The sequence below is a fragment of the Cyprinus carpio genome, chromosome B7 (assembly GCF_018340385.1).
Source record: "Cyprinus carpio isolate SPL01 chromosome B7, ASM1834038v1, whole genome shotgun sequence".
NCBI lineage: Eukaryota > Metazoa > Chordata > Actinopteri > Cypriniformes > Cyprinidae > Cyprinus > Cyprinus carpio.
In genome coordinates this window covers 21,022,428-21,049,937 of record NC_056603.1, presented here as the reverse complement: position 1 = coordinate 21,049,937, position 27,510 = coordinate 21,022,428, and the positions used below count along the sequence as shown (strand labels likewise).

The 27,510-nt window shown below is 36.8% G+C and overlaps 1 protein-coding gene across 2 annotated transcripts in view; it reads left to right on the top strand.

Moving 5' to 3' along the window:
- The first annotated feature begins 2,047 nt into the window (after window positions 1-2,047).
- Window positions 2,048-27,510, top strand: part of LOC109108396 (alpha-ketoglutarate-dependent dioxygenase FTO-like) — a 133,748-nt gene continuing 108,285 nt past the window's right edge. The window contains exon 1 of one of the 2 annotated variants that reach the window (XM_042727871.1): window positions 2,048-2,328. In XM_042727871.1, the coding sequence (XP_042583805.1) occupies window positions 2,251-2,328 (78 nt within the window). In that variant the 5' untranslated portion in view covers window positions 2,048-2,250. The remainder of the gene's footprint in view (window positions 2,329-27,510) is intronic. The other variant, XM_042727870.1, reaches the window with a different exon arrangement.

Here is a 27,510-nt window from a genome sequence, read left to right as displayed (position 1 = left end):
CATATTTCCCTCCAAAGCTAAAAGAGAAGGGCGGAAATGTAGGTTATAAATAGGAATCAAAAGAGCCCTCCTGTTTATTGCAACAAGATGACAGAGACACTGAAATCTTTGAAAGTATGAGTGCTTTGAGCTTTTTACAAGACAGGTGAAGAGAACACGTGTGTTCAATCTGCGTACCAGGCTCGCCTGGGTCGACCCTATCATAAAAGAAGAGAGATTACAAAGAAGTCTAATGAAGACACTGATCAAAGTCTGTAATGCTAATACATAGCAGGTGTTTTGAAACCTTTTAATACCCCCCTGGCCCTCCGCGGGGCTCGTGCCTGTATATCTTTCACAGAGCGGTCCTTTTGTCCTCGGCTGGAACTGGGAACCGGCGGAGCGCTTTTCAACACCGCTTCACATGCATTACGAGATATCTGTTGACCTCAGACGCTCAGAGGGGGTTATGTCCATGTCATACACAAATGCTGCTACAGATTCTATTACAGCTCAAAGTGGTGTTTTTGGAAAATAGAATATCCTGCTTTGGGGCCCTTCTGTCTTCAGCTGTACAGCACCTGGGCAAAAGCTGGAGAAGAGGTTGCAAGAAACCTGACAAGGCTGACTTTTTGGAATATGCTCAAAGCACGATGACTATTTTTGTAGGAGCTGCAAAGCTCTGTTTCTGATTTCCATTCATTGAAAGCAAGGGCAAACCTCAGGAGAGTATAAACAGTGGCTAAGCTGCTCTGGTTTAACTCAGCTATGTATTATTAAACCTTATTATGGTATAATCATTTGTTATTAATTTACACTCTGATGTTAATTAGCCGGCCTATTGTCCAAAGAAACTGCACCCACCTGTGATTCTTGGATCAAAATTGAAAACTATCAGAATATAATCAAGCTTGGTTACAGTACATGGGGTCATCCTTAAGTAAAATATGTGTTCATTATTTAGCCCTAATCTGTAGAATATACATACTTTGGTCAAATTTTAAATGTCTATTCAAAAGTTCATGTTTAGTCAATAGTACATTCAAATGTACAGTTATTGTTATAAAAATTATAACACATTTATAATGATATAAATGTATATATAACACATATTTCTATATATTATATAGAAATCATATAAACTTATTTATATAGGCTATAGAGAGAGAGAGAGAGAGATTGAGAGAGAGTGTATACATACATACACACACACATATATATGTATATATATATATATATATATATATATATATATATATATATATATATAAGTGCTAGTTTATGTATATTTACTATGTACTGTATATATAAATACACACACATGCATGTATATATTCAAGAAAAATGTTACGTTTATACATTAAATATATTTATGTATGATATAATTTATATGAATATAAATATATACATGTATTTATTTGTTAATATTTTGAAGTTTTTTGTTGTATGTTTGTTTTTATTTTTATTTGTATAATAAATACACACAGTACACACATATATTATGTACATAAAAACTTTTATTTTGGATGCAATTAATCGAAATAATCGTTTGACAGCACCAATATATGTATACACACACACACACACACACACACACACACACTCAGAATTTTTTTCTGTTTTACTGTGTGTGTGTGTGTGTGTGTGTGTATATATATATATATATATATATATATATATATATATATATATATATATATATATATATATATATATATTCGTGAAAATGTCAGAAAACCTGGTCCTAATAACTGTAATAATCGTATTCTATCTGAAAATTTTGAAAAGACATTTACAATTGTCATTGTGACAAAGGATTGTCTTTATATAAGTAGTAATCTTGTTCAATCTGAAAGTATAACATATAACATTTAGAGTAATTCGCTTTATGAGCTAGTTATACACTATTAATATGTACTCTACACATTTAGTAATACAGTCATTCTTTTAACATCACGTCTAGCACCGCACGAGCATAAAATCCATTAGGAACCTCTCTCAGCCCATCTGAGCCTATATCCACTTCCGGTTTGACTCACGTTACAAGCGTGGTTTTCCTGGCGCGAGGATTTTGGGAAATGTAGTCCTAACCGGAATGCTGGTAGTGACTCAAAAGCAAAACAGCAACGTAAAATAACGACAACAGGTTCATTGTCATACATGTTGCATATAATATCGTAAACATAGCTAAGATTATATTTAAATCAGCTCAAGAAAAGTTTACAGGCTAACGGCACAATCTAAAGACTACATCACCCAGCTCTGCGCGCTATGAAACCGAGGCAGCGTAAACAGTACTTCAGGAACATGAAAAGATCGGATGACAGTGAGAGGGAAAAGAGGAGAAAGGTATCGCTTGTAGTTTTCTCTCAGTTCGCCAAGCACCACATATAGCTGTGGAGTTTGTAAGACACCGTTCAGTGTGTCCGTGGCGGTGTTGCACGCGCTGGTTGCTGCTGTGTGTTCATTTGAAGTGCGCATGTGATGCTGCTGATCGCTCCTGTAATGTTTCCATTCTTTTATCCGATGAGTTCGGTCTGTGTGTGCACACAGTCATCCGGCACGCGAGTGTGTGTTGAGGCACAGCGCGGGGGGAGTGTTTTCTCATGACTGCCACACACTGACTTTGCTGGAATGGCTTGTGTGGCAGCAGTACAGCGAGTTCAGTCGTGGCGCTAATGAATGAAGTCAGGACGCGTGTCCAGGTGTCTGTCACTCTGCAGGTGTCTCAGCTAAACCAAGTATTCCGCATTTAGTTTACTCATGAGGCACACGGGTCCTGTTTTTATTAGTTTTTTTTCTGAATAAAAGATGGATGAATGAGCTGGTTGGTAAGTGAATGAGTACTTTGTTTTTTTTTTGAGGAGCAGTGTAATAGAAATAACTTATGGTGCAGCTGTATTTATCTGAACCTGTTGCTTTTTCACTTTGGCATTTTGTGAAGCATCAGTGTGTGAAGCTATGTGGTCCTGAAAGTAGATACAGTGGTATATTGGTCTTTATCTCAAGATAAACCCTGATTATTACACAGTCCTTTTTAGATACATGGACAGTAATATTATTATTGTACAGTTTTTTGCATTGCATTCAAGGTATATTTTATAAGTTCATGCACTCCCTGGGAATCAAGCCTGTGACCTAGGTGTTGCTAGCACAATGATAAGAAATTATACTTCCAATATATACCCTTTGATATTTTGCTATACTGCATTCTAGGTGTCAAGTTTCTTAGGGGTTTGAAGTATTTGAAAATGAGTGTTTTTTTTTTTTTTTTTTTTTTGGATAGGGAAAAAATTTCAATGCCACAAAAAACAGTTTCAGTATGAAGTTATTTACTGGTGCTGAGCTCAAATAAAAACTAGTGATCTCTGAAAAAAGTAATCATTTTTTTAATACATCGCAAATGAAGAATTGCAAGAATTAAGTTTTACTCTTTTGGCACTGATCTCTAATCATTGTTTTCATTAGATGGAAGTAATGTTTAACATGTCAGCATATTTGAAAATGTCACATTTATTTATAATTGTACTTGACAAGTTGACTTGTCACTTTCTAAACTCGTCTGTGGTTAAGATGGTTTAGTTTGATAATCAAAATACATATAATGTGGCAATTTGTTTGCATTTCAAATGACTGTATGTTTGATTTATCTGTAGTATAGTCAAGTTGCTAGAAGGTCTGTCAGCAGTTTCTCTATTCAATTCTCTCTTTCTATAACCTGTTTCATTTCCCACTCACTTTTCTCCCTTTTTGTTTTAGTCTGCCCTCTCTCTCTCTGATGGCATGCGTTTGGATCTTGTCTGACAGCAGGGAGTCTGTGTAGTACGTGGTTCCTCCACTTTATTGCAGCTGCCACAGGAACCAGATGAGTCCCTGAGAACTTGATCCAGCTGGTTTCAGGTCTGTAGAGCAGACGGACAGACAGACAGGTCTGCTACCCTGCCCCATCTCATTTCGACTTATCTCTTTCTTCACAAAAATAAACGGATATGGGAAGAAAACCACCGAGCAGCTAGACTGAGGGTCTGGTGTGTGTTCCTGCGGTTCCTTAATATAAAACGCGGGTCCATTTAATCATAATAATAAATAAAAGGGAGTACATTGTTGTCCCAGCCATAAACATGTGTGCATTTGTGCCCAATAACTAGGATGTGGATGGATGTCAGAAGAAGGCCTGTGAACTATCCGTCTCAAAAAGGAATTATTTTTATCCTTAGTTCAGCTTCGCCAGGCATTTCCTAACCATATGTGGCACATATGTATGATAAAAAGAGCACTTCCATTATCATGCGCTAAAAGAGGGAGACTATACTATTGGCTAATAGCCTATTAAAAACTGACTTCATCCTTTTAGAAGTGACCTTACACGGCCTTCAACCTAAAAATACTGTTTTAGTAGTAGACAAAGGGACATTGGACAATCAGAGTTGGTGATTTTAATGTTGCCAGGGTGACCACAAAGATCCCACTGAAGTATTATTCAATTATAAATGCCATTTTGACCATTTTATTGGATTTGCAGGAGAATGGGGGCCCTGTTATTTTTCTTTCCTCACAGTTATAAATTAGAAAAGCACTTTATTGTTTTTTCGTCCATCATGTTTTATTTCTTCAAGCTCACAACTCTGTTGGCCTCCGCTGCTGCTTTTGACACCTTTCTTGATGACTGTGCGACATTATGTTCTGCTTGTACTGTGAAGAATAGTGCTTTTGATTGGGAAAAAAAAATAGTCGATAAATATACAAAGATTAAAGCTATATTAATAAAAATAACTAAATGCATTATTTCGGACTGCCAGAGTATGTGAGGAGCACAGAGGGTTGCCAGATGTTCAGAGGCTTGCGCTCCTCCCGGCCCATCATTCAGAGAGTTTTCGGCTCATTGGCTTTCTCAGCTCGTGTGTTTGCTGGAGAAAGCTGTTTAGGCCATTTCATTCGTGAACACTCATTAAAATGGTTTGTGTTCCCCTTGGCAATTCTGTTAAATTAACAGCTAGCTTCAGTTTAGGCCTGATTATGAGGCCACACAGCCAGTCTTGATTAATCAATTTCTCCCACAAAATGTTCCTCTGTAAATTAGTGTTAAAGTAACGATTTATAGGTCCTAATGCCGAGCCGCTGTCATGTCGAAGCCGGTGTTTTAGCGGGAGGTGGTGTCACTTTCGGCGTAATCAGCAGCTTTTCTGCCCCCCTTGTCGTTTTCCCCCTCTTCGTCCGTCACCGTATGCCTACATCCTATTAATGAGTCCATAATAGAGAAACAGTGTCGGACAGAAACATAAAACACACTCAGGAATACATAATTAGACTCGTGTTCAAGCCACGCTAGGGGCAGATTTATATCCCGTGATGTAAAAAGAAAGAAAAAAATAAAACAAAATAAGGAGGCAGTGCAGTGCAGCTCATGACTTCTGATTCTCGAAATCTGAAAAGACGGACAAAGAGGCAAGGGAACGAGGGAGGGTGGGAGTGTTAGAAAAAATACTGCCACAGTTGATAATGATACCATTACACTAATGGAGGCAGCAAATGAAGTAGCAGGCGGACACCGTGCTTTATTGCCATAGGGGGTCGTTTTCTGCTGCATTCCTAATGGCTGGAACTGCCGGTATTGATCAGGCCATCATACTGCTAATCCACGTGCGCATTACTTTCTGCCGCAACACTGTGTCAGTGTTTCCACTGCTGCCACCCACAGCCCACCCTGTTCCCTTGCCACAGGCCCTGCAGAAGACCCCACAGAGCCTGTGATTTAAGGGGGGAGGTTGAATGGTGGTGTGGACGGGGTCATTGAATGTCCCCTTAGTCAGGCCTCTTTTGTTTTATGATGCACAGAGGGAGAGTGAGGGGCCTTAGTGATTAAGTACAGGCAGAGGTGTTTGTTTAATTAAGAGGTAAGGCATTATCTACTCTTCTGCCTTTTTATGGTAGTTAGTCTGTGTTTGAGTTGAACCGTGAGTGTGCTGCTGTCTTTTCTAATGGTTTGGAGCTGTAAATAAGTCTAGGCTGATCCATATCCATTGGTGAAGCCATCTGCTAAATGGCAAGTAAAAACACCTGGCTTGCCAGATCCTTGATCAAGTATTTTACTGGACTCCAGGGGAAATGGCTTTTAATTTAAAAACGACTGATCTGGCAACTCTAGTCTTTTAAATTTTCTTTTGAAAAGAGAAAGTAGATCTAGAATGTTCCATTAAAGGAATCAATCTCAGATTATTTATTTTTTTATTTTATTATTTATACAGTTATTTTTACTATTATTATGATAGATTTTTTATTTTTTTAATTGAATGTAGGACAGTAATGCAGTAAGTGTTTCGCTGTCTTTTTAAATTATATTTAGTATCATGCAATACTAATATATTTCTATCATGATTTCATATGTTTGAGTTTGTTTGGACAGTTCACATTTACATTTACACTTAGCAGATGCTTTTATCCAAAGCGAATTACAAATGAGGATGATGAAAGTAGATGGAAGTAGGGCTGCACAATTAATCGAATTTCTAATCGCGATTACAATTATGGATGCCACAATTACGTAATCGTTCAAATCGGCAATTAATCATCAGAAAGTCCACTTATGTTATTCTGTGTGTTTAAGATGCATTTCTTTCTTTCTACATGTTATCTTTAGGGTTTTTCGCACTATTTGAATTTTAGTTTTAGTATAAAATTATAATACCATTCATATTTTTACTTTTTTATAATTTATAGAAGAAACCAATCAGATGTATATTTGACATTTGAGGCTAAATACTATAGTAAAGCACTAAAAGTTTTCCAGTTAATGTTTTCAGCTTGTTTATTTTAATATAAAAATACGGCATACAGTTGCATTAAACAATGGTATAAACATCATTCAGTGTAAATTGTGATAATTGTAATTAATAATCGCAATTACAATTTCAAGGGATTAATCGACAATTATGATTTTTGTCATAATTCGTGCAGCCCTAAATGGAAGCAATCAAAATCAACAAAAGAGCAATGATATGCAAGCGCTATAACAAGTCTCAGTTAGCTTATCGTAGTACACATTCCAAGTTTTTTTTTCTTAAATTATATAATAAATAAAAAGACAACGGATAGAATAGAAAAAGGATAGAGTAAGCAAGTGTTAGAAGCCTTTTGCTTTTGTTAATTGTATAATAAATAAAAAGAAAAGGAATAGATAGAATAGAAATAGAATAGAGAAGCTAGTGTTAGTAGCAGTTAGTAAATGAATAGAGTGCAAGTCTAAAAGCGGCAAGTTTTTTTTTTTTTTTATCTATTTATTAATTTTTTAAAAATCTAGAGTTAGAGGGTCAAATAAATATGGAAGAGATGTGTTTTTAGCCGATTCTTGAAGATGGCTAAGGACTCAGCTGCTGGGATTGAGTTGGGCAGGTCACTCCACCAGGAGGGAACATTTATTGTAAAAGTCCTTGAAAGTGATTTTGTGCCTCTTTGGGATGGCACAATTAAGTGATTTTGAATTTGAGTAAGGTAGCTTCTAGAGGGCACATAAGTCTGAAGTAATGAATTTAGGTAAAGGGGTGCAGAGCCAGTGATGGTTTTGTTGGAAAACATCAATGGCTTGAATTTTATACGAGGAGCTATAGGTAGCCAGTGCAAATTGATAAACAGAGGTGTGATGTGTGTTCTTTTCGACTCATTAAAAATGTATCTTGCTGTCACGTTCTGGATTAAATATTATTCATAATTCATAATTCAATAATAATAAAATAATGAATAATAATTCATTATAATTATAATTCTGAACTCACATAACAATACCTTTGAAAAGTTTTGGGTCAGTAAGATCTCTTTAAAAATGTTTTTGAAAGAAGCGTTTTATGCTCATCAAGGCTGCGTTTATTTTGAAATTTTTTCAGCAGCTTTTGCTCTAATATTCAGTGTCGCATGATCCTTCAGAAATTATTCTGATCTGCTGATTTGGTGCTCAAGCAACTTTTATTATTACTGTCAGTATTTGTACTGCTTAATAATGTTAGTGGAAATAGTGACAATTTTTTTGGATTCTCTGATGAATAGAAAGAAAGCTCAAAAGAACACCAAATAATTAAAACAAATATAGAAATCTTTTCTTTGTACCCTATAAAAATATTTACTTTAATTTTTGATCAATTTTAATGTGACCTTGCTCAATAAAATTATTCACTTATGCCCCAAATGTATTGCGCAAGTCACCTAAAATGAACCAAGTTTCATTTTTAGATAAAATTTTTTAAAGTTTGTGTCTAAGATGGAAATGCTTGCTTATTTAATCTTTCATGTAATCTTTGAGTGAAGAATTACATTCTTAGATTATCAAAGGTTCCTTTAGAAGATTTTTCTTGAATTCCCCAGTTCTTCCGTAAGCCCGTAGCACCTGATGATGAAATCCGCTTCATCACAAGTGACTTAAAGCTCGATTAACATGTACGAACAGGCCTTACTTCAGCTCGGTGCTGCTCTGCTGTCATCTCCACAGCCCCTGCCTGGCCCGAGCCATCAGTCTCGTTTTCCTGTATCAGCATATCAGCACTAACCTCTGCCCTCCGCTAATCAAACACTTCACCTTAAGGGAAACATTCATTCAGCTCTCTCATTATGATGGCTTGTGTGGTCATAAAGATGTATATTTATATTTCCCCACCTCGTTGCGTGGCTGTTGATGGAAACTAGGTATTGATCTGGATATTTAGTCATTTCTTTCTGCTGGGACATCAATATTACGCTAACGTGTATGCGAGCTGTGCTTGACCCTGGCCCCTGTCTCTATCCGTTCTCCCATTGGAGCTCAGTGATATACTATTCTGAAAAGCAAATCAATGAATGAATATGAAGTTTGAGAAGTAAGATAAGGCGACCCTGAGGCCTATAGCAGCCGCATTGATCCAATGTGTGGATTAAGGTTGATTTGTTTGTTGTGAAGCTTTTCACCTTTATATCATCAAGAGGTCCGGCACACACACAAACCCACACACATGCCCTAAATGCCTTTTATGGTTATTTCCTCCATTTCCATTACAACTTATTTGCATTTATTATACTGATCATGAAAGAATTCTGTAATAGGCTGTAATATTCGTTCTTTGTTTATCAGATATTCATGCGAGTGTGTATTATAGGCCCATATTGTGCACATAATGCACGTCCCGTTAGATGTCTGACCCTGTTTATGGTTTTGTGTATTTAATAAAGAATGTGATTTTTATAAAGACGCTCAGTCCTAAAGTTGGTTTTCAGTATATTTATTTCTTCTGAGACCAGAGGATGTCTAAGAAAAGAGCTGCTTTATCAGTTTTCATGTTCTTTTTATAGTCAGTCTGAGATTGTAATTGGTTTTATAAGGAGGGGACACTGAGTGGGATTTGTTATTTTACCTTCATTCTGACATTTCATTTTGTGTTGAGATCTGCTTGTGTTTCAGATGTCATGAAAGGGGCTATTTACTGTATACTTGGTTATACAAACTGATATCTATCCGATCACAAAACATAAAGCGTCAGTCCCATCCAATATATATTTAAGACACAATCAACAAAAAGATGCCACCTGTTTTTAGTTGTGTGAGTCAAGTCAAATCCAGAAAGATTTAAAGAAAGCTAGCTATATTTGTTATATTTGCATGTAGCGCAGCTAGGAGAGTTGAATTTATGACCAATTGTGTCCAATTATACCCAATTGAATAACAGTCTAGTCAACCAAGATGCATGAAGTTAAATAGGCCTAAATGTGCCTCAGTCAGCTGTTTGGCTTGCTGAAACTGACCTGTGTGTGTGTGTGTATGAGAGAGAGAAACTTATGAAACTCAGGGGAGGTTGATCTGGTAGCTATTGGCTGATCAGTGGTGATGTATAATCAATAATCAGGTTAATCAATAACAATAGGATCACTTCAAAAAAGCTTTGAATAAACATAAGATTGACCTTGTAACCTAGAGATCAGCGGTTAAGTTTTAAGGGGCTTCCCTTCCAAGGCTTTAGGTTTTTTTCATATTTTATAAAATAATGTATTTATTAGTTTGTTTATTATCTTTTTACATTTTTATATTATCTCTGCAATATATTTTTATATTACATTAATAATAAAAAAAGTTATTTTAAAAGTATATTCTCAAAGCATACAGTAAACACAGTATAAACAATACAATAAAAAAAGTAAAGATGATCAAATGAAATGCAAAAAAAAATAAAAAAATAAAAAATAAACATCATCAAGCAAATGCAAGTTTAAAAAAAAGTCTTAAGTTGAACTTTAAAAATATCATAGTTCTGAACTTCCCTCAATTCAAAAGGCAGAGAATTCCAAAGGTCATGAGCGTTGAAAGAGAATGAAAGAACTGTCCCCCAAAGATCTCCAGCGTGTTTGAGGAACAATGAGCAAGTTTGATTGTGAGGAGCGCAATGTGCGATTAGGAGCGTAAGGATGTAACAGTTCTGTTAAATAATGTGGTGCTGGGCAATGCAATGCTTCACATGTCAGCATCATCATTTTAAAATCTACTCTGAACCAGTGCAAGGATTCTAAAACTAAAGTAATATGGTTGCAAATCCTGGACCCCGATGGCTGAATTTTGTACACATTGCAGCTTGTTTAGTGTGGATTTAGAAACTCTGGCTAAAAGGGCATTACAATAATCTATCCGAGAGATGACAAAGGAATTTATTAGTGTTTCTGCTACAGTAAAATTTAACATAGGACACAATCTTGTTTCTGAGATGGAAAAAAGATGTTTTAACAGTACTCTGAACAAAAGAATCAAATGACAGATTAGCATCAAAAATAACTCTAAGGTTCCTCACTCTATTCTGGATTTCCAAAACAGAGCCATCAAAAGTCAAACACCGAGAAACAGCTTTAGAAATCTGATGATGGGAACCAATGAGCATAACTTCGGTTTTACCACTGTTCAGACAGAGGAAATTATTACTGATCCATGTTTTTAGCACAGTAATACAGTCAGAAAGAAAAGCAGTACCAGGGCGCTTATCAGGTTTTAAATGTATATAAATCTGCGTATCGTCACCCTTCATATACATATATTTATATATCTTTTAACATTGGATTTTTTTTTATGTAATGTAAAAATCACTCCATAATTTTTCCATCTGGCTGCTCCACTGAACAGCAGGCCCCTTCTTTGCTGTTTATTTGTGAATTTATTTTCTTGTGTAATAGCTCACCTTTTCTTGTAAAGGGAAACTAGCTAATGGCAGCCCTTTGCCCAACATCTGCTTCCTATTGCCAGTCCAAAGTCCCTCTTTCACTGGAACTACAGGAGGCCACTTTCACTAGAGCCTGTAAACACTAACTCTTAATTTGTACATCAGAAGTTATGTTCTATAAATGAGGGGAGTGAAAGTGGGCCTGAGCACCTGGTGTGTGTGTGTGTATGGATGCCCGATGGGTGACGAGGCACTGCCCCATGGTTGTGCCAGTTGGAAGGCTGTGCTTAAGTCTGCATGTGCCAGACAGGAAAATGTAGATCCTGCCCTGCCAACCTACTGCTGAGCGCACACAGGCAATGGATTTAGAGAGATAAACTGGAGGCTTTTAGAGGCTTCTCAGATGAATTTGATGGATTTACCTGCTGTTGCTTATAATGTAACACAGGCGGGCCGTGTAGATAGGGTTTCATGATAATAAAGAGTGTGATTTGAAGTTTTGTTCATGTTCTCATATCAGCTGAAATGTGTATGTACAGTAGTTTAAAGCTGCATTCTGTGAAAAATGTACAAAATTAATATAATAAGCGAGTACATCATGAATCCATTTTCCAAACCATGTTTTTGGCTTATCCTGAATCACTATGGTACACCTATAATAGGTTTTTATATTCGGAATATTTCAGACTGCTAATGGTGGATCTGCTGCGGAGTAGCCCAGTACCTGCATGATTCGTCATAAACATAAACAGAGAGAAGTAGCTTCAGCTACAATTTTCTTCCGCAAGACACATGCAGTTCTGTTTATTAACCGCTAGATCGCCAGAAGTTACGGACTGCAGCTCTAAGATGGATGATTTGTTATGACCTTGTTTAGACTGATAACAGAGCTGTAAAGGGATAGTTCACCCAAAAAATGAAATTTCTATTATTAATTACTCATCCTCATGTCGTTCCAAACTGATAAGAACTTCGTTCATCTTTGGAACTCAATTTAAAGGGGTCATATGATGCGATTTAAATTTTTCCTTTCTCTTTGGAGTGTTACAAGCTCTTGGTGAATAAAAAAGATCTGTAAAGTTGCAAAGACTAAAGTCTCAAATCCAAAGAGATATTCATTATAAAAGTTAGCCGTCAACCACGCCTACCTAAAACGGCTCATTTAAACACGCCCCCACATGTCTACGTCACGATGTGGGAAGATTTGCATAACACCGCCCAAATGTTCACGCAAAGAAAGAAGGTGCAACTTTTATTCTTGCTGTAGTATTGTTGTTGCCATGCCGCCATGTTGTGGAAATGCTGTGTGTTTCATTGTGAAAGCAAAACTACTTTGTATGGCCTTCCAAAAGAGGATAAATCCGCTTCGTCATGCCTAGAGCTGATCCGTGCTGGTCGCTGAGGAAATACATCAGCTTTGCACTGTGGATCGCCGGATCAGCTTTCACTGTGGATGAGGCAGAGTTCAGCCGGGGTCATCACATGTGGTTGCCGCTCCTTCGTTGAGTCTGCTGACTGCGCCGTTCTCGAGCTCGCCTCCACTCTAGCCCACCATGTGTGATGCTGTGTTTCGTTGTGAAAGCAAAACTAATTTGTGCTGGCTACAATGCCGGCTGTTCTGACTCACAGACTGTAAGTGCATTTTTCATATTTAAAGAATTTGCCACTGACGATTGAAAGGTGAGATTTGAGCAGTGTAGAGTAGCGCTTTTTGTTCGTCATTTCTTCAATCACAAATGCAAACATTGTTTTATGTTTATGTGGCGCGATGCAACTCGTAAAAAGACAGTATAAGTCATTATAATCAGTAATTATGTCCCCACTGGATGCAACAAATGCCTAGTTTATAATGGGTTTTAATGTTTTTGTCTCGTCTTTCCAGCCGGGACATAGCATCACAATGTGGTGAGGGGTGTAACATTTCCGTCACACGCTTGAAGTATCAAAATGCACTGGACAGCTGGCCAATCAGAACACACCTTGCTTTTCAGAACGATGAGCTTTGTAAAAATTGACGGGTTTCAGAAGGTGGGGCATAGAGGAGAAACAATAATGTACAGTATGTGAAAAATAATGTGTTTTTTGAACCTTAAACTGCATGAACACATTTCATTACACCAAATATACAAAATACTGTTCTTTTTAGCAACATCATATGACCCCTTTAAGATATTGATGAAATCCAAGAGCTTTCTGACCCTGTATAGACAGCAATGCAGCTACGGTGCTTAAGGCCCAGAAGGGTAGTAATGACTTTGTTAAAATAGTACTGACATCAGTGGTTCAATCGTAATGCAATGAAGCTACAAGAAAACAAAAATAACGTTTTATTCAAAATATTTTTCTCTTCAGTGTCAGTCTTTTCCACGTGTTCAGGTAAGTACTACGACACATGCATGTCTGACACAGAAGAAATTGTTGAATAAAATTATTTTTGTTTTGTTTTTTGCTTTCAAAAAGTATTCTTAAAGCTTCATAACATTACGGTTGAACCACTGATTTCACATGGACGATTTTAAAAGTGTCCTTACTACATTTCTGGGCCTTGAACATGTCAGTTGCATTGCTGTCTATGCAGGGTTAGAAAGCTATATATATATAGACCCCTTAAAAGTTTGTAAACATTGCAACGTCTCCGGGTGGGCGGGGCTTAGCTGGAGGCAAAAAGAGGCGCGGACGCAATGTTGACAAGCGTAAACTAGCACGTTTTAGGAGGGATTTATTAAACATGGATGCAGAAGAAGGTTCGGAACTGCCGAATATGTACAGTCACTGACTCTGCGGGACACTGACAAAAAAAATAATAATAAAAAAAGTGGGAGTTAGCATACATTTATCAATTAATTCAGTTGATCACTCAGTTCACTGACCAAACTGGTTATCTGACCAAAAATATAATGACGAGTGGATAACATTACAGTAGCCTAATTTATTTATTTATTTATTTTTAGCTACGCCTGGTGTAGTTCTTGAATCTTGTTCTCATTGGAAACTAGACAATACTTTCATAGACAACATATGAATTAGCCTACTTTCGGGTGGTTTGGGGAACTTTGTCAAGGCTTATTGTCTAATGTAACCTATCGCTGGGCTAACTATGATTAGCAATGTGGATTATTTTAAGAGGCCATTCAAAGGATGGCACACACATCTATCGCTGTATGTTTGTTTAACATTTAAGCTAGCTAGTGCGCTGAAGGTTGGCGACTTTTCACCTATAAAACATAAACTTGCTGATTTGTACTAGATAAAAACCAACACACCAGTACATATGCATAGATTATTTTACCTAATATGAAGTGTGCACTGCAAACACGAGCATTTATGATCGTCTCTGTCTAGTCTGTACGCCGTATTGCATTCAACCACAATTGTCTTCTTGATTTCTGTGAAGGAATGTCGGCCGGGATCCGGTGAAACTTTAGTTTTGAACCAAAAGTGCTGTTCCTTCTATTCTGGCAGCCAAAAACACAACAAGACGACATTTTAAAGCCAAAACCTCAAACTTTTAGCGCGCCTGCTATGAGTTCTTCCTTATGTTTTGCCTCCAGCTAGAGCGGTGACGTCACAGTGACGTAGGCGATTAAGGGGTCTATATATATAAAAAAATGAATAATAATAATTTGTGTTCCAATTCCAAAGATGAACGAAGGTCTTACAGGTCTGGAACGACATGAGTGTGAGTAATTAATGACAGAAATTTCATCTTAGGGTGAACTATCTCTTTAATGCTTTAAGCGATATGATTTTCCCCCACTTTTGTGCCTTTAAGACTTGTATATAAAAGCTCTTTTTTAACTTTGTGATTTATATTGTTCATTTAGTGTGAAAAGTATTCATGTCTTTATTCACCCAAAAATGTAAATCCTGTCATCATTTACTTACTCTCATGTCATTCCAAACCTGCATGACTGACTGACTTCTGTGAAACATAAAATAAAATATCTTGAGAAACGAAAAAATAAATAATAATAATAATGTGGTTGCCATTCTTGTAACTGACAGAATTCCTTTTCTGTGGAACAGCATTAATCATTCAGCCACATCCATATTCAGCTGCAGTATACATGGCCATTGTTTCCTTGACTTCATCACAACTTTTCTCAGCATTTTTCAAGAGTGGCATCACCATGCCAACAGGTTAAATGACACCTTGTCAAATGTCTAGTTTGTGATGCTGTTGTTTCAAGGTGAGGTGCAGCAGGAGTGAAAGAGAGAGCGAGTTTGAGCGCTCGAATGGTCACCGATCCATGACACTGGCCTCTCATTACTGTCTCTTCTGCCTTTACCAGCACACACACAAACAGGTTTGGTTGTGAGCGGTGGCCTATTGAACGCTCATTGGTATGCTTGTGGTAATTTTACTGTCAAAACTCGCTCTCTCTCTGTTTCTGGCTGTCTTTCTCGCTCTCTCAGTCTCTGTGCCCCTGGTCATCCAGCTGTAAGTTCACCCTGAACTACTGTCAAGCACATGATCAGGGCTGCATAAAGAAAGCTGCTCTGTCTTGCTGTCTATCATGTGCTCTTCTTCTTCCTCTCCTCTCTGTGTGTGTGTGTGTGATCGGGCCAGACCTCTCGTCTCTCCTGTTGTTTATTTAGATGAGATCAGCCAAGGTTGGTGGTTCAAGTTCAGTTGTTATGGTGATGAGCAGACGTCAGTGTGCTGTTCTTCTAGCGAGACTGACTGAATGGAAAATGTCTGTCCCATTATCTTTTGTTTGAGGGAGATTTTATGTTTTATGTGCCTGTTTGTTTGTGCTGAATTTGTTGTTGAGCTTATTTCTTCAGACAGATGTGATTCACTAAGTATTAGTTTGAAATCCTAACCTGAGAGCCTTATCTAGTGAAAATGAAACCCCAAAAGTCAAACTTTCAAAAAGTTTTATAGTAAGTTTTAAACATTTATAAATGTAATGGAGTGTATTAACACTTTTCTTTCAGAAATGTTAACTGTTGGCTGTACCTTAACCCTTGAGCCTGACAAGCCTTTTTATGTAATTACTAATTAGCCTATTTATATTTGCTAGATCTTGTTGTTGTGCTTTGGATCCAAAATAAATACTTTACTAAAAAACGTATCCTTGTTTTTTTTTTTTTTTTTTTTTTTTTAAATAGGTATTACATAGTTTTATTTAAATGATATTTTTTGATGCATTGATGCAACCCATCAGAACTGCTGTTTATATTGTTATATATACTTATTTAAGTTTTAACAAATAGCGTAATTTTCGTTCAAAGTTTGTTTTTAACAAAATAAATCACAGTCCCCCACCCCTTAGAATAGCATCCATTAAATCAAAATGGAATTGTAAGAACTCAGTATACATACAAAAATGCTGACAAACATTAACCTCCAACCAAATACAACAAATACATACATACATAAAAATTATAATAATAATTTATATATATATATATATATATATATATATATATATATTATAAACTGTCCATAGTAGTGGCATTATTTAAACAGACTTATCAACATATTCAATAATAGAGTGCCACAACTTAAAAAAAAAAATTTCCGATCCTCTTAGCGAATACCTAATTTTTTCGAGGCAGAGACAAGACATCATATCTTTGAAACAAATAGCCTAATTTTAAATGAGGAATAAACCCCTACAGTTTTTATGGGGTACACTACATTTTTCATAGCATTGAAAATAATCATTCTGGGGAAAAAAATAAAAAAATTGGAAAAGGCTGGAATGAATTAAAACAGTAAATTGCTGAAAATAAATAAATAGTGTAAACATTTAATAAATGTTGCTTAAAAAATCTATGGCATATGCATGGCATATATGGCATATATATATATATATATATATATATATATATATATATATATATATATATATATATATATATATATATATACAGAAATAATATTCTATATATGTGTGGTATCTATATATATATTATATATATATATATATATATATATATATATATATATATATATATATATATATATATATATATATATATATATATATATATATTGTTTTCATTCAAAGCTGTTGAATTGCAGTACATGGGTCAATGTTATGGTGTTTTAAGTTAGTATTTTTATGAGTAAAGAAATCTAGTCAAAGCATAACACCTTTTTTTTACTCCTTACTTCCAAAAAGTAGCCTGTTTTTGTAACTGTTTATGAGGATCTGCATCTACAACATCTCTCATGTTCTCTCTTGTAGGCTTATATTAGTTTTTATACCCTACACACTCTACCTCTACAGACATTTTTTTTTTTTTTTTAGCTTTTTCTATGTTGTAATTGAGACTTTCAAGAGTCTTTTATCTACATTTCCAGAAAAAGGAAAAACATGCACACACAAACACTGCAGGCCATTGTCACACATTTACGAATAGTAACCTTTGCTTATAAACAGCCAGATCAGTATGACACACAGAGTGATTATGAACGTAATCCTTCTCTGATACTTTCCCACTGTGTGTGTATATGTGTTTGAGCGGTATATACGTGTCTGAACACATTTTTGCTTAATCGCATTGTCACACATAGTTTGTCTGCCATTTTCTCTATTCGTGGTGTGTGTGTTTTTGTGCGGCTGACACACTGACAGGCTTCCTCGCCCTTGACTGATGGCACGTATGGATTGGATTAATCCAGGAGCCCGTTTCCTCTCACACGCACTCACACACACACTCTCTCATGTGCCACACACTGTCTTCTGTTCCTCACCCACAGACAGCTTCGGTTGGGCTATCTCTGTTTGTAATGGCGTCCCCTGCTCCGTGATGACAATGGGGATTAAACACAAGGTTTTTTTAAACGCATTTCTTCTTTTTTCCTGCTTCTGAAGAAAGAGAGCTTTCTTATCAGCTCTTCCAGGATCCACCATCATCCCTCTCTCCTCTCCTCCGCTGCCAATTACACAGCGGATCATTTACTTCAAGGGTATAAATGTTCCAACACAAGTATTAGCGAGAAGAGCTGAGTCGCTGACAGATGTACCAACTTTAATTCTCTACTTGTGTGTGTTTTTTTAACTTTAATTAATTTATGTATCATCCTTTCGTCCCTCCCGCTCAGTCCTGATAATCTGGGTTGCCATGGCGGCGGGGAGGAAGTGTCGCAGCTGTCACTCCAGCATGTGTTTCAGAGGTTCAGGTAGCTAATGTATTCAGGAAGACAGTAAATGAGAGGTAAACAGAGGAGAATTGAGCCCGTGTGTGTATATTTAGATGTGGGTCTGTGATGGGTCTCCATCACTTAATTTATTGGCACATACCGGAGCATATAATCTTATTCCTAATCTTTCTTAATTATAGTTGTTGAATTAATATTACTTGTTTAATTTTGTTTCAATTTGTTAACTTCATTTTACCTTTTGTTTATTTTGTGCTTCTTATCAAACTATTCTTTTTGTTTAGTTGCTACTTTTTACACAATATTATACTTTGCAGCATACAGTATGGCCAGTAAGATTTTTATAGATTAAGCATTTTACTAATTTGTTATTTGTTCAGTGTAAATTTAATTTCAATTATTTGTAATGGTGATTTGTGAGAGGCAAGAAGTTTTGGAGACTGTAAGATTTCTGTGTCAGTGCACTAGAGTCTGCACATACTGTGTAGTGAGTGTGTCGAAATGAGTGTGTAAGTATCTGCTAATGGGCTAACTCGCATCGTTTCCCCAGCATTATCATTAGCTGTGTTTTATTCCCTCTGTCAGGAGTTGTGACAGCTTTTCTACTGTTGATCAAACAGTGCAGTGACACCTGATTAGCCTGCTGTGAGTGTGTTGCAGTAAGTTTTTCCCCTGTGCTAATTAATCGTGAACCTGGCCTGTCAGCTCAGAGAGGAAGCAGAAACTACTTCTATGTCACGCCATACCTGCTTTTGTGACACTGTCCTGACATCTCTTCAGTGGACCCTTTTCACAAACTGTGATGATAATGCATTTTCACAGTTATTAACATTGTAAATCTAGCATTTTTTATAATACTTTATAATATGTGATGATAATGCATTTTCACAGTTATTTTTATTGTAATTTTTGATTTTTTTATTATAATATATTATTTTTTATATTGTAATTTTTTATTTTAAAAAAAAAAAAAAAAGTGAATTTTGTGGTTAATGCTATTTTTTTTTTTTTAAACCCAACTAGTATGACTAGTTGATGAAATCCCTGGAAATGTGAAATAGGTCCATAGCTGGTTTGAATCTTTCCTGCAGAAGCTGTGCCAGGACAGGTGAACCTCAAAGTGACAGTTCACGCAATAATGAAAATTCTAGCATTTATTTTAGGGGTCGACCGATTATCGGCGTGGCCGATTATCGGCGCCGATATTAAGCATTTTTATTGTTATCGGCATCGGCCATTTTCAAAACCGATTTGCCGATAAAACCATTTTATTTTGAAATGCGCGATCTGGCACTGATCCAGCCACCTCAGTCAGAGCGCACCGCTCTGTGGCCTAGACTAAGCCCCGCCCATCGTCCGTCTGATTTGTTGGGAGTCACGAGCCTGGCCAATCAATACGGCTGGCGCGGCTGGAAAATGTTCCGCTCTAACACCGAAAGCACAGGAGCTGCTTCAGTGATCATCATCACACATCAATAAGTTATCTCTCGAAGGTAAGAATGCAGTAAACGTTCCTGAAGTTGCAGTAAATCACTACACTTAAGTTGCCAAAACACCTAAATATAATCGATTTATGATGACAAGCCCCGTTCAGTTATTATACTGTGAATTCCCGGTCAATGTCCGTCATTGCAATGCTTTAACGTATCATCACATTAGTGCTGAGATAGTGAAACTAAAACCTACTTCTCTCACCATTCGGCCAATTTAACGTTATATTGTGAATAGATTATCAACACGAATGAATTCACTCATGTCTGCTGTGGTTTTTTTTTTTTGTGTTGTTCACATAGCTTCACTGAACAGTGTCCGTTCCGTTAGGGCTCTTAGTCAAATAAATTGCGCATATTTGGAGAAATATTGCTTTATTCTAACATGATTGCAAAATAATTTAACATACAGATTCAGAATTACCATTATGCAATTTTGAAGAGCTGAAAGAAGGGCATCAAGCGCGAGCTCTGACGCCCTGACGCGACGCGAGCTCCCTATTCCTGATTTAGTTATCTCCGCGGCCGCGCTCTCTCATTTGACTAATAACCAGGGTGCGACTTGATGGGGGGGATTTCCCCCTTCTGGTCTATGCATCCCTGCCTCTGCTGAATAACTTTTATCCCCGGTGGGGATAAAAACATCATGCAAACCCGCTCTGACGTCCAGATCTGAATCAAATGATTCGCGATACACGATCCGATTGAAGCGCATCGAAACAGTGAATCATTTTGCGACGCAATGGTTTAACTGATTCGGAGTTTCAAAAAGCTCCGTTGTGTTCTTTGCTCGCTTTCTAGATGTAATTTGTTGTTTGAATACCGTGGACATTAAATCATTACAATTAATAGGCCTAACGTAGGCTTACAATGTTTTTATTAAACTGAGATCACACTAAATACAATTTCCGTCGTATTAAAAACATTTCATAAAATTTTTCAAAAGCATCCCCCCCTCTGTTTATTTCACAAATCGCACCCTGCTAATAACCCTATGCTTATAACGTAAATTGTCAATAATCTCACATTGCACGTTTCTGGATGACGCTGTCCTGTATACTTCCTAGTTTGTATCGCCGTGATAAACAGTCTAAACAAAAAAAAAAAAAAAAAAAAAAAAAAAAAAAAACACTATAACAATATGGGTTGTGTGTGATTTTAATGCAATTCTGGGTTGCAAATAAAATGCTAAATATAACACACACACACACACACACACACACACACACATACATACATATATATATATATAAATATATATATATATATATATATATATATATATATATTACATTTATTTTCCATTATTTGTTCATTTGTTGCTGTTTAAATTTGCTTTAAGTTTTACTTAGTTTACAGAATGCTGCTGATGGATGCTCCCAGCACTTTTTATGTTTGTTGTTATTATTAATATTAATGTTGTTATTATGAACAGTTTCTCAGAATTAAAGATGTGTTAAAATAATTTAAAGAGAGTCTTTGTCAGAGGCCTTTTATTCTTAATTTTGACATTAATTTTCATTTTTACACTAGACACATATCGGTTCAAAATATCGGTTATCGGTCTCCTTGATCTGTAATAATCGGTATCGGCATCGGCCCTGAAAAATGCATATCGGTCGATCCCTAATTTATTTATCATCTGTCATTCTGTATTTTGAAGAATGTGGTAACAAAACACTTTGGTGGTCAGGTCATTTAATCTTTTGAAGGGATGGACAAAAAAAGTGCTTTGATTTTTCTCAAATGTTTCAATGTCTCCTCATTTCTCATGTTCCACGGAAGAAAGTCAGTCATTCCTTGTGGTCCAAAGTGTCAGTGCTGGACCTACCTTGGATTTCTTGGAGAATGGTATCCTAAGTATACCATGGTAAAGTAGAGATGTACACATTAAAGTTCTGGCTGACTAACCAATAATTTTTTTTTTTGTCTCTGATAAATGTTTTAAAATCTGCAAGTGAATTTAGGTATCCTAATATTATAATGGATATTCATTTTGAAGTTTACATTAACATTAGTGCTTTTAAAGATTACATTTAAATTAGCATTAGATGACAGCAAAGACAACCTAAATGTACAAATATTGGAATTGAACATGCACAATTAAATATTCAAAGTGATAAATGCAAAAAAATCTGTAATATTCACTTATAACTGATATCCTGTCCATCCCTCAGCTATTTTAATATAGTAATTATTTAGTTTTATAGTATAGCAGCATGGTATTACCATCAGATGCTGTCAGTGTACAGTAGCGTATTCTTCGTGCTGATTGTGTGTGTGTGTGTTTGAATGGCAAGTCCTTTGCTTTCCACAGGACCATAATTTACTCCCACCCCTCTCCACCCAGATGACTCCTCTGCCTGAGCTGGTTTGACCGCTGGTCATGTGGTGTTACCCGGGTCAGTAGGAGTAATTATTTGTAGCCGCTGAATACACACTGAAGATGAATAGTTTTTGAAGAGAGTGTAATGTGTGGCTGACCCATGCTGACACATGGTTCATCCCGACTCAACAGCCTTGATTTATCCCCTCGCTGTGTGTGTTAACGAGAGGAGGGTGACGGCGCTCTTAGCTTCACTTCCATCTTCATCATTGAGTGCAGGAGATGGTTGGAGGGAAAGGCTAAAGGGGATGCTGTTGCTCTCATCATTTCCTCATCCCTCTGCTGCCTCATATAGGGCATTTAGTCTGGTCTCTGTAGAGACTTGTAGCATTGTTTCCAGATAAAACAATGCAAGTTTACCTAAGGCCCTGCCCTGGTTTTGACGTTTTAGTTAAACAGCGATTTTAAGTTATTCAGTCACAAGACAATACTAAACACTGGTTTATATAGCATTTTGTGAGCCGTGTAGTAGCAGCAACTTGATTTACTTGATCACAGTCCACTGTAAATGCATTATGTACATCTGGGTGCAAGAGGTTATTGGAGGAAAAGAAAAAAAAATGTAGGATCTGTTGTTGATTGGTGGAAGGCAGATCTGGATGTGAGCTTGCAGTTGTTAGTAAAAAAGGGCCAGGTTTTAAAGGTCTAGTTCACCCAAAAATAAAAATAAAGAGGATATTTTAAAGAAATGGTAGCCAAACAGTCGATGGTCCCCACTGGCTTTAATAGCATGGAAAAAAAAGAAAGTCATTGGGGTCCAGCCAACTGTTTGGTTACCCAGATTTTTTCCAAATTATATCATTTTGCGTTCAGGAGAAGAAAGAACTTTAGATTTAAGAACAACTTGATTTAAAGGTGCAGTAGGAGATCTTGGGAAATGCTAACATTAGCCTGATAGCACTGAAAGTGAACGTCCCACCCTCTTTGCAATCACCATCCAAAGCCACGCCCCCTGAACGCATATACACTCACAGACCAGAATACCAGAGACAACATTACTACAATAGTCTACATCAGCGATTCCCAGTTCCAGCCCATGTTCCAAAGTGAAATAAAATTCAACGGATTTCCCCTGCTCAGGGAGGAGGGAACAATGAACACTGTGTAGGGAGGGATCATATCGATCAGGACACAGTTCATACACGTAGCTCACTTCTGGTTATCTGAATCGGGTGTGTTAACTAAGCGCGACATGCAAAATATGCAGAGTGAGGACCAGAATTGGGAACCGCTGGGCTACATCATGTGTCATTTCCCGGTGAGAAAACTTTAAAAATGCTACAATACCAACAAGGAAGGTCAGGTTGTTGATGTTTGTATGCCATTCTCGCTCTGTTTGCACAGCGTGTGTGAACGCACTGATGACGTATCCTGTCTGCGCGAACCAGGTGCGCAGAGTTATGCTAATACATACTTTGAATTAAAATGCTTGGACTGAGCGTTTTGATTGGACGAACCTTTCTTGGTCCTACGCCTTCCACAGAATATATAAATACAGATAAATACATTTAGAACACTTAAATTAACGATTGCTATCAGTATGTGAAGAGACTTTCAACCAGCATAACAAAAAATGTTTCTGAAGACAATCACCTATTGCACCTTTAATTAAAATGAGTTTAAAATAAATGGTTTTGGGTGAACTATTGGTTTAAGTGGAGTAAATGATTGGAGAAGTCTGACACCAGATGTCTTGCTTCATCAGATTGATTTTGATTTTGATAATAAAACGAAAATGGACAGAGATTTTTTTCAGCATAATCATAAAGATTTTCACATTTTGAATATATTATTATTTCTAATTTATGACGTATTAAAAACATGCTCTCGAGTATGACCTCACATCCCATTTGTTGTGTTGTCCAATTATATTTTTGTATGCTGAAATTATAGAGTGAATGTACATGCCAGGCAGTCTCTGTTGGCTGACCATTTGAGATTAGTTCACCTGAGAAAAATAGTTAAAAATGAAAACTAGCATAATCATATCTGAGCAGCATATAAGATTCAGTGTTAATGAAGAAATGGCTCCAAGGAGAAATGGGCCTCTGCATCCATTCCTGCTTTGATACTCCCACTATAGGGCCAGGGATTTGTCACTAGGTGGCAGATGGACATCAAGAATGTATCTGTTGTTTTTTTACCTCCGCCTCTTTCAGCAGATGTTAAAGTGTAGTGTTTTATAGGATCAGTGATGGCTTCTCATGCCTCTGTGATGCTGTAAAGAGCCCAGGAGCATGACCCGCCCCGCTCCGCCCTGTTAACCCTTCTGATTGGCTCTAATTCTTAGTGGCACAGTACACTGGGCACATGACAGTAACAGTGTTCCAGTTCGCTGGTGAGCAATCCGGCCCAAAACACACCCTACATCCTCTCTCCTACACACACACACACACACACACACACACACGCAAACGATCGTGTTAGTGTCACTTCTGTTTCACTGGTCTCATATGAACTTAAGTGCTTAAGCAGACTGTTCAATATGCCACCAGCAATTACATTTTCAAATGGGTGGGTTTGCAAACATCATCTGTGTTAATCTGTCTGTCACTGCCCGACTTCCTGCCGGAGGGAGGAAAGAGGATTAAGTTATTCAGTCCCTGGTAGAATATTCTCTTTGTTCACCCTGACTGAGGGAAAAGTAAATAAAGCAACAAGATTTTTTCCCGACGAGTTAAAAAAGGCAGCTTCCTCCTGCCATGTCTCTTGGATTTGACTAATGCTGTTCAGACAAGTCGTCCTCCCAGAATCTGTTTGGAAATCACCTAAACGTGAGGGGACATCATGGGTCTGGTGGTGGGAAGGAGCAGAGAGTGGCTAGGCTGTAGATTGTAAAATGTTGAATAAGTATTTTCCATACTTGATTCAATTATGATTCACAATTTTTATTTCACTTACAATTTTCTGCACATGAAATTGTCTTCCAGCTAATACTGTAAATGTATTACTGTAAAATTATTCTAAATTGTTTCAATTACATAAATATTATTTGGAAAAAAGAGAGAAGTGAATGCTTCCATTCAGCCATTCATTCCAGTAGAATGTTACAAAACATTTCTGTTTCAATTAATTGCAGTAATTTAAAAAAATTGTATTCATCAAAAAATCCTAAAGAAAAGTTAACACATATTAAGGAACATTTTTAACAATGATAATAATAAATGTTTCTTGAGCACAAAATCACTGACACTGAAGACTGGAGTAATGGCTGCTGAAAATTCAGTTTTGCCATCACAGGAATAAATAGCTACATTTTAAAATCTTTTAAATTGGAAAACAGTTGCAATAATATTTCATAATATTACACTATAGTTTTGATCAAATAAATGCAACCTTGTTAAGCACAAAATACTTTATCGCTTTAAATTCATTAATTAATTCATTCTTCAAGAAATGCATTTTTGTTGCAATGTTGTTTGTGTTGATTATTATATATTATTACCCCATTAAGAACGTAGATTTTTTTTTCTTTCATCCAATAACCCCTCTGATAGATTCAGTGAAGGATTCCTCAGACTGATTGTGAGTCGGTTTGAATGATTCATTAAAAGACTCTCCTTGAAAACATTCATTTTGATTATGAGTTAAACTATACTTCAGATTAACCGGACAATCAGTTTTACCCAGCTCTTTGAATTAATGAATCAGTTTAAACGCATATTTCATGGCTCTGTTTGTGCTGTAGAAAACCGAAGCGATACCACGTCTTGATTCACAGTGCCAGGGAACAGCTGACAGCAGTGGTAAAATGATCTGATTTTATTGTTTGAACTACTGAGAACGAAGTAATCAGTGTGTCACGCTGGGATTTTCAGCAGTGAGTCTGCGGCACAGTCCCTCACACAGAAACACATTGTTTAGCTCAGGTTGACAGGAACACTTTTAAAACATCATACACCAGTGTGCCTAAATGTTATTGAGTTGTTTATTGTAGGAAGATCCTAGCTCCTGTTCTTTTCAGCTTGAAACGCTCAGAGCAGGGCAAGCATGCTCCATCACTCAGCTGGGCCAAACGAGCGTGACGCTCCCGCTAGCTGAAATTTAACGCCTCACCCGCTTATTGATCCTTCCTGCAGAGGAAAGAGAGAGAGGAGCAGCAGGTCTAGGCCGGACACTGTCCTTGACTCCAAGCCCTGGAGGACGCCCCACTTCCACCGCCCTCCACAACAGCAGCCTCCTCCCAGGGGCTCACTGCACTTTAAAGCAGGATATTGATTTTGTAGGAGGAATGCAAGGAGGGAGAGAGTGAAAGAGAAGAGCAGGAGGAGGAAGAGAAAGTGACAGAGAAACAAGGCTTGAACAGGTGAACAGAGGAGAGGAGGGACACAGAACTGAGGGTTAATGGGTAACTAAAGGACATGACTGCTCCCCAGAAGAATAGACAGATTGAGTCAATCCACTCTCAGATATATTAATCATATTCTTTCAGCCGATATGAAGAACCGTACTGCAGTGGTTACAACCATAGTTTTATCTGTCTGCCATGCCATTCATGTGAATACATAATAAAAAAAGAAATCATTTATTACCATGTTACCTTATAGCACAGGTTAAACTGGTCTTAAAATATACATTTAAATTAGTTTTGGATTAAAAATGTCTGCTGAAGGAGTAATTATAACTTTTGTTTTAAGCAATCAATGTTTACGTAATTGAAAAACACTCCAAAGCCAATTGGTTATTTTTAAATTAAATTGCATTAATGTTTAGCTTTTAAATAGTTTAGACAGCTAAAAGGAGCATATTCAATAAAAAGATAAATTTTTGTATCTAGAAAGGTGAAAGATCACTGGCATTGGTACACCCTTAAAAATAAAGGTGCTTAAAAGGTTCTTCACAGCGATGCCATAGAAGAACCATTTTTGGTTCCAAAAGGAACCATTCAGTCAAAGGTTCTTTAAAGAACTATCTCTTTTAAAATCTGAAGAACTTTCTTTTGCCACAAACAACCTTTTGTGAAAGGTTCTTCAGATGTTAAAGGTTCTTTATGGAACCATTTAGACAGAAGTTCTTCTATGTCATCGTGAAGCTCAGTTATTTTTAAGAGTGTGTATTGCAACATTCATGCCTACATATATATTTTATGCCACTTTTTTTAAATCATGAATTTTGCAATATACCAATTCCAGTGAATTGTAATCCTCTCTTTTATAACATTACATATGTCTTTACTGTCACTTTTGATACATTTAATGCGTCCTTGCTTTCAAAAAAAGAAAAAAAAAAATGTTGTGACTTTAAATGTTTTGAATGGTAGCATAATGTATGTGCCAACATTTCACTTTGATCAGTACAAACTCTGTGAAAGACGTGTAGTCTAATCTGCAGGTTAATGCTAAACCATCCTTTCCATTAACATAATCTCAATATTAATGTTTG